This window comes from Schistosoma haematobium, chromosome 2 (genome assembly GCF_000699445.3).
Source record: "Schistosoma haematobium chromosome 2, whole genome shotgun sequence".
Lineage (NCBI taxonomy): Eukaryota > Metazoa > Platyhelminthes > Trematoda > Strigeidida > Schistosomatidae > Schistosoma > Schistosoma haematobium.
In genome coordinates, this window is record NC_067197.1 from 2,576,976 (window position 1) to 2,586,339 (window position 9,364).

Below are 9,364 nucleotides of genomic sequence, written 5' to 3' on the forward strand. Positions count from 1 at the left end.
TTCTCGACGTAATGTGTTCTTTGATCTTCCTCTCCTCCTTTCACCTCGAGGATTCCATGTGAGGGCTTACCTTGTGATGTAGTTCAGTGCTTTCCTCAATGTGTGTCCCATCCACTTCCAGCGCTTCTTCCTCCGCTGGGATCTGGTTTGTTCTCTCCCACAGTACGTTGTTGCTGATAGTGTCCGGCCAATGGATCTGAAGTATTTTGCGTAGACAATTGTTAATAAACACCTGTATTTTCTGTGTGGTGGCTTTCGTAGTTCTCCAGGTTTCCACCCCATACAGTAGAACCGTCTTGACATTTGCATTGAAAATTATGACCTTGGTGTTGGTTGACAGTTGCTTTGAGTTCCAGATGTTCTTCAATTGTAGATATGCTGTTCTTGCTTTGCCGATCCGCGCCTTCACATCTGCATCAGATCCACCGTGTTCATCAACGTTGCTGCACAGATATGTAAAGGTTTTTACATCTTCCAAATCTTCTCCGTCAATTGTGACTGGATTGGCGTATGTTGTGTTGTATCGGAGAGTCTTGCTTTTCCCTTTGTGTAGATTGAGACCTATTGCTGCTGAGGCTGCTGCCACACTGTTCGTCTTCTCCTGCATCTGTTTTTGCGTTTGGGATAGAAGGGCCAGATCGTCTGCGTAGTCTAGATCATCCAACTGCATCTTAGATGTCAATTGTATACCGCGCTTCCCTTCAGACGTTGATGTCTTGATGATCCAGTCGATCACCAGGAGAAAGAGAAAGGGTGAGAGTAAGCAACCTTGCCTAACACCGGTCTTCACTTCGAACGACTTTGTCAACTGTCCTCCATGCACAATGTTGCAGTGTAATCCATCATATGAGTTCTGTATGATATTGACTATCTTCTGAGGCACGCCGTAGTGTCGAAGAAGTTTCCATAGTGTTGTTCTGTCCACGCTATCAAATGCCTTTTCGTAGTCAATGAAGTTGATGTAGAGTGATGAATTCCATTCAATTGATTGTTCCACAATGATCCGTAGAGTTGCGATTTGGTCTGTACACGATCTATCCTTACGGAATCCTGCCTGTTGGTCACGAAGTTGGGCGTCTACGCAGTCCTTCATCCTGTTTAACAATACCCTGTTGAAGACTTTTCCCGGTATTGATGCTGGCTACTTCATACAACTGATAGGTTTCCATTTTACTATCGAGAGGTATTTTGTAATTTCATCCGATCCGCAAATGTTTTTTTTTTAAGTCTGTATTGATCTACATGCTTAACCATTGGTGAATATATGACTGACAAAGTAATGACCCCATAAATTAGTATGGGGGTTATGGAGTATATCTCATTTTATCGGTTAGACTACACTCGATGATCTTTCTGTTACCATGGTAGTTGAACATTAACCACATTGACTCATTGTTGAATATAAATGTCGCATTCTAATTAAATGTATTTTAATTATGTTTCTATTATATATTCTGTAAATGAACATATCAATTCGTTTCGTAAAATGATTCACATTTTGATGATCAGTTATCCTGCTTTTTCGTGTTCATTCATTAAGAACTCACGTCGATTATTAGTTAGATTGGTAAGAAATTATCACTAAACTACCATAGAATTATACCAAGTAGGTTGGGTGATAGATCGGTCGTACAAATGTCCTATAATGCATACAATCGACTTGTACGTTATCACAATGCTTTAATGAAACAATCAATCAAAGCAGTTTTATGTGCGTTAATAATGTGAACTGTATAAGTAATCATTTTCATGATAAATATACTTTATTACTATAGTGACAGGTGTGTAGTACCTGCAGTGGATAAGAATGAAATAGAGATAGGATGATCAAAAATAAATATTTTATCAGTGAATTGATTGAAGTTAGATATTAACTCTGTCATACGCCTGCTCAGTGGTTTAGAAGTTAAGCGTTAGCACGCGAAACCGAAGGTCTTGGATTCGACTCTTGCGGTTGGAGTTATGGATACACATTGCTTAGGAGATCCATATAGGGACGAAACGACCGTTTTCAATGGTGGTCTAAGTTAAATCAGTTTATGAATTCGATAAAATATTTTATCATTGAAAACATTAAGAATATCATGAAGATAATCAATCAGTCAAAGTTACCTAATGCTAAAGTACGAAGTGTATGAATAATTAGAGCACTAATGTATGGCTTTATATTCTAGAAATTTTAAGATGTAAGGAGACCCACGAGAAATATGGGTCCCGTGTTGAACTAAATGGGTTAAAAAGGGTGAGAGTAAACTCCACTCTTGTTCTCACTTTTGATCTAGCACTTGACAACCAACCAAAATAAAGCAAGAATTATTATTTACACCATCGTAATCTATGATAGAGGGCATGTTTCATTCTTTGACATTTTTGCTGGCTTACATGAATAATGTAAAGTTTTCTACAACAAAATTACCACTCAATCATGATATGGACGTGTCAAATGTAGCGCAGTCAGTTGTGATGGGAGAAAAATCACAACATAGCAGAACTCATACTTATCCCTGTTACCCCTCGTGGAGGAGGATAGGCCGCCCACCAGCAGAATTCATACCTTCAATAGAAAGTATTCTAAAGTACTTAAAGCCAAGTGACTAAACGTAGTCATAATTACTGACGATAATATACTTAAATGATATGACAACACGGTGTTCATCGCCAACCGTTTAAAGTATAGAATTCAAATAAAGAAGATTAGGCTACTACTGCCGATGATGTTTACAACATAGTCTTCAATAAATAGTTCATATAGGGCTATGCTGTTGGGAAATATATTTTATCACATTTGGAATGTTGAGATAGAATTCAGTGGAAAGCAAACAGCTAATAACTATATTCAATGAAACAACTAAGCTAGTGAATGAACATTAACTTAATAACCATGTTAGTTGGGTTTAATTTCGCTATCTTACTCTCAATCACTGATAGATTAACTTAGATGTCATTTTACTACGATCATTCTGTTTAATACGAATATCCAAAAAAAAAGATAAACAGAAAAGAAAACATGGACCCTTAACTCAATCAATAAACACCATAAAACAATATATTTACATTCAATGACAAGACTAATTAACGATGTACTTGAAATGAGTTACAATAATCAAGTTTCAAATGTGTTACCATGTGCTTTCTTTCAATTTGCTTCCGTAATATAAAAAAAGTAATGTATTTATTATCAGAAAGGGGTTTTGTGGAGATTGTAGTAATTTAATAGTTGATTCCATGAGTTAATTAGAGCTATACCATCATGGAAAACATGGAACCACTGAACGGCTGTTTTATCCTAGTATGCGACTCTTCAACAGTGCGCATCCACGACCCGGGATTCGAACCTAGGACCTTTGATCTCGCGCGCATCGGCATCCAACAGTGTTAATGGTCTAAAGGTTAAGTGTTCACGTGTGAGACCGATAGATCCTGGTTTCCAATCCTGAGTGTATGATCATGGATGCGCACTGCTGAGGAATCTCATACTAAGAAAAAACAGCCATCCATTGCTACTTGGTTTTCCATGATGGTCTAGCTTCAATTGACTCCCGAATCCAACTATTAAACTGTATTTATTGATTGTTTAGTGTTTTTTTCTTTTCTCAAGTTCCAACTGTACAACTTTATTTGCTTTTAATGAATAATTCCATTTATTATTGAATCCAAATTATATTGATTAAACCAACATGGAATCATATGATTTGAGACATTTAGTGTAAAACAAGTAGTTTTTTACACCACAAATTTATATTGTTCATTTGTGTTTGTTTTATATATAAAACTTAATTCTTTTTTTTAAGTTTCTTCTTTGTATATTAACCATAGATACTTTATCATGATCTCAACATACACTAAGGGAAAAGCAAGACTCTCCGATACAACACAACATGCAACAATCGAATCACACTTAACGGAGAAGATTTGGAAGATGCTAAAACCTTTACATATCTGGTCAGTATCATTGATGAACACTGTGGATATGATGCAGGTGTGAAGGCGCGGATCGGCAAAGCAAGAGGAGCACATTTACAAGTGAAGAACATCTGAAACTCAAAACAACTATCAAACAACACCAAAGTCATAATTTTCAATGCAAATGTCAAGACGGTTCTACTGTATGGGGCAGAAACCTGGAGAACTACAAAAGCCATCATCCAGAAGATACAAGTGTTTATTAACAGTTGTCTACACAAAATACTTCGGATGAGTTGGTCAGACACTATCAGTAACAACGTACTGTGGGAGAGAACAAACCAGATCCCAGCGGAGGAAGAAATCGGGAAGAAGCGCTGGAAGTGGATAGGACACACATTGAGGAAAGCACCCAACTGTGTCACAAGACAAGCCCTCACATGGAATCCTCAAGGTGAAAGGAGGAGAATAGGAAGATCAAAGAACACATTACGCCGAGAAATGTAGACAGATAGACATGAGAGGAATGAACAAAAATTGGATAGAACTGGAAAGGAAGGCGGAGGACAGAGTGAGTTGGAGAATGCTGTTTGACGGCCTATGCTCGATTGGTAGTAATAGGCGTAAGTAAGTTAGTACTTTATCATGAATTAGTCTAACCAATTGTATATTAGTCAATCATAATCAGAGAAGGGGTTTCTAGTGGATATTATAGTAACTTGAATAGTTGAATTCACGAATCAATTGAAGCTAGATCATCATGGAAAACATGGAAGTATTAGACGGCTGTTTCGTCCTAGTATGCAACTCCTCAGAAGTGCGCATCCACGATCTCACCTCGCGAGATTCAAATTCAGGACCTACCGGTCTCACGCGCGAACGCTTAACCTCTAGAACACCGGTTGAGGTTAAACATTAACACGCTCGCGAGATCGTGGATGCGCACTGCTGAGGAGTCCCACAATAGGATGAAACGGCCGTCCAGTGCTTCCAGGTTTTCAATTGTGATGGTCTAACATCAATCGGTTCATGATCTCAATCAAAAACTTAATAAAGACTATGTTGATGCAATACATTTTTATTACTTGACTAGAAAACGTTTATCGCCTAGGCACTGTAAATAGTAATAACCAGTCAATATATACAAATGTATATATATGTTCAGCGTTCACGTGACTGAAGAGTTAATTATATCATTCTGAAAAGCGAATAATTTTATTTGAAGTCACTAACGAAATGACAATAGTATATTATGAAAGAATGGAAATAGATTTTTACTTGCTTACTTACTTACGCTTGTTACCCCTTATGAAGGAGCATAGGTATTCATCCTTTTGATGTCTGCTTCCGATTCCCGACGCAGTGTGTTCTTTGACCTTCCTCTTTACCGTTCCCCTTCACGATTCCAACTTAGCGCTTACTCGTGATGCAGTTTGGTGATTTCTGTAATATATGTCATATCCACTTCCAACGTCTTTCCCTCAGCTGGAAGCTGGTTTGTTCACTCCCGCAGTAAGCTGTTATTGATGGTATCCGGCCAACGGACATTGAGGATATTGCGTAGACAATAGTTTATAAATACTTGTACTGTTTTCATGATGGTTGTGATAGCTCTCCAAGTTTCAACTCCATACAATAAGACTTACTGTTTTGACGTTCGTATTCAGGATTGTGACTTTGATGTTTGTTGACAGACAGTTGTTTTGAGTTCTATATGTTCTTCGACCGTAATATTGCTGCCCTTAATTTGCCAATTCTCGCCTTTATACCGACATCGATTTCTCCTTGTTCATCGATGATGTATTAACGTGAACGCTTCCACCTCTTCCAGAGCTTCTCCATTAAATGTGAATGGGTTGGTGTCCTCTGTGTTGAGTTTGAGGATGTTGGGTTTTTCCTTCTGTATGTGGAGGCCAACCTATATAGGGACTACTGCTACACTGTTTGTCTTGACCTGCATTTGTTCGTGTGTATGGGATAGAAGAACCAGGCCATCTGTGAAGTCCAAATGGGGAATCATTAAAACATTCATTAAAAAATAATTAAAATTTTGATTCGAAAAATAATCAATAAATTTCTGGTGATTGGATGCTTGCTGAAAATATAATCATGAATACGAAACGTTAATGAAATGTTTATCTATTTGTATTGCTTAAGGAGTAGGTGAGATATCCGTACTCATATCAATGGTTAAGTATAATCCTTATTGCTTTACGACCGTCGAATGTTACTTTTCATCACAGATGATATAAATCGGCCTTAGTTGTTAAGTCATCAATCCTTTCGAAGCACCATTCACTTATAATGAAAAAAAGAATGATACTGAATATAGGCATATAGTAACCACACTACATTTAATTTGATTTCTTCAGCAAGGTAATATGATTATTAGTGATCATATCAAATGTGTAACTAAATGTCAACTACTTGATTATCATTAAATTATACTGTTATCATACTTCTAATACACAAATGTTTTTTTCTTAACTAATAAAATCTAGATCCACTTGGTATTGTTTATTTGAATCGTCTTAAATGATGTTTAACACTGTAATTGATCAGTCTCTTGTTGGTATATGTGCATACTGTGCATATTGCCTCAATATTGTCTTCATTCACAAGCATTATAAACAAATATGGATAGTGACTAGCAGTGGAATCCAGGACGCGTGTTTCATCCTATTTGGGACTTGTCAACTGGATGTACCTTCATCTCAGAGTTGATGTTCATTATGGAACTCGAACCTAATATCGTTCTGTTCAAGCACCATCGTGTTATCCACTTACCTACTGAATCCTGACAGTCACTTGTTTATGTAATGAGGTGAAGTCTAAATTCACTTGGTATTGTTTACTTGAATCTTTTCAAATGATGTTTATCACTGCAATTAATCAGTCTCTTATTGACATATGTGGATTCTCTGAGGATTGACTCGATATTGTCTTAATTCACAAATATTCTAAGCAAAGATGAATAACTTCATTATACCAACAACAAAAAGAACAATGCCAGACTTTTAATCATTAAAATTCTGATTAACTATAATTCATTTACAATTAGTTTGTGTTGACTAAAACGTTTTTATAACATACACACACTCACTCACACTCACATACACACGCACAATTGAGAATTGTATTGTATCTGAGACAAGTTACTCAATTAATCATTGCGCTTCTCTTCTCTCTTTTTTTTTGTTGTTGTTGTTGGTTATTTGCATATTCATAGTACAATTTCATGAGACTATCATTGTTTGTTTTGGTTAACTTCACTTTAATGTTTGTTTTTTATAATTATTGATTGATAAATAAATCAATTACAAACCTGAATTGGTTGATTGAGTCGTGTTTTGTTGTTGTTGTTGTTGTTGCTTATCTAGTTGTTGTCACAAATTTCATCTGTAAGGGTTTGTATTAACAACAATGTAATGGACATGTCAATGATAAACTTTACTTAATGGTCTAATGTTAGCTAATGTTGGGGATGATTGGAAGGAAGTTAGGGATGGCTAAACTAGACACATGGCATCAGTTGTTGAAGTCATCAACTTCTGTTTTGAGACATATTGGTAGATAGAGACTACTGGGTTAGGGTTCGTGTGACTAACGTAACCAATAGCGGTTGGAGACTTTGGGTGACATGGCTGGGTTGGTTTGGTGTTCTCCGTAATGCATTTGAAGATCTTGCTTTTTCCTTTGTGTATGTTGTGGCCTACTGATACAGAGACTGCTGCTACACTATTTGTCTTCATCTGCATTTGTTCGTGTGTATGAGATAGAAGAGCTAGTTCATCATCAAAGTCCAAATCTAATTGATTCTGAGCTGTCCATTGTATTCCATTCTTTTTCCCCAGATATCGAGGTTTTCATAATACAGTCAGTCATCAGAAGGAAAACGAAGGGGGAAAGTAGACAACTTTGTCTGACTCCGGTCCTTACTTCGAATGCATCTGTCAGCTGTCCTCCATGCACTACTTTGCACTGTAGTCCGTCGTATGAATTCCGGATAATGTTGACAATCTTCTTAGGAGCTCCATAGTGTCGAAAATGTTTCCATAATGTTTTTCTATCTACACTGTCAAACGCCTTTTCATAATCAATGAAGTTGATGTACAGTGACGAGATCCACTCAACTGACTGTTCAACGATGATCCAGTTTCACATGATTTCAGCCTATAATGAATTTACAATGATCATATCTTGTGGTAATCATGGTAGCTTTTAAAAACTGGTTAGGAATTGAATAGTTCACTTATCTTAATTCATTTACACTTTTATTTGAATATAGATTTTACATTGAGACTATAGTTTATGAACGACCTTTGAGTGACGGTGAAGTGACCTTGATGACCGGCGCTAAATGAGTTTTAAATCTGTGTGAAGGATAAGGGTTATGATTTACAGTTGGTGTTTATGGTTAGGAATTAGATTTAGTGTTTTCATTACAAACTGACATCAGCTAGAACTCCAAGACGTTATTTAACCAAATGTATAAAGAATTACGCGCCGAAATTCAAAACCTGTTATCATAATTCTGATTGGTTCGTCCGTAAATTATGGTCTAACCGCTTTGCCATTAGAGTTTCTGTTCTGAACTCTTGTTAATGTCTAAATGATTACATAAGGCCACACCCTGGATTTATTGGGCTATGTGACGCTAGCTTATTCGGAAACCATATAAAGACATTGTAGTGCCATGCCAACCCACATAGCTTCTTCTAGATTTCGGACAGGTCAATCTATTCATTCTACTTGTCTCATATATTTGACCTCGTTAATTATTCGCTTATCAACCTTGACTGTTCTCATATGGGCGTACGTATGTGTATTTCCTGTCTTATTCATCACATCTCTGTAACTTATTTTTTGTGTGACTGTAAGTATCAATTAATGTTTGGCTAAGTTGAGTTGGTTCACTTGCCTTTTCCAGTCCGCTTCGCTCTTCCTTCTTTGTTTCGTCTCTCTTATTACCTGTTCAAATCAACGTTTGTACAAAATATACGCATTCAAAAATCCATTCTCGTATTTGACTCGTTTAATTCCGTTATTCACCAACGCGATTTAGGTCGACCATTATATCCAAGGCTTGATGATATGTATATTTCAATAACAATCATTCATACAATCGACCTGGAGTCAAATATAGGGCCATTAAAACATATGCCAGTATTTTTGATTGGATTATTCCATTCATCCTACTGTAAGCATATGTAATAGACTTCTGTGTAACAATCTGATTGATATTGAGATTTAAGGAGATTCCAGTTGATGTTTAAGATCGAAAACTTTATATCGGTCATTATAAAACGATACATTACTGATTTTATACACATAATTCCCTTTGTTATTTTGAGAAGATCAGGAACAAAGATTTAAGTAGAATAGCTTGAATTCCTCCTTATTTCGTTCGGTTCTTGTCAGTTACTTAAATATTACATGTATTAGACCATAATTCATCCAT

At 36.5% G+C, this 9,364-nt stretch overlaps 1 protein-coding gene across 1 annotated transcript; it reads right to left on the reverse strand.

Annotated features, from left to right (window-relative positions):
• Nucleotides 1-166: 166 nt before the first annotated feature.
• On the reverse strand, nt 167-1,433 carry MS3_00006030 (uncharacterized protein; the record flags this gene model as incomplete). The annotated part of the gene is made up of 1 exon (XM_051214126.1): nt 167-1,433. A coding segment is annotated over exon 1 (927 nt), but the record flags the coding sequence as incomplete, so codon positions are not given.
• Nucleotides 1,434-9,364: the final 7,931 nt, after the last annotated feature.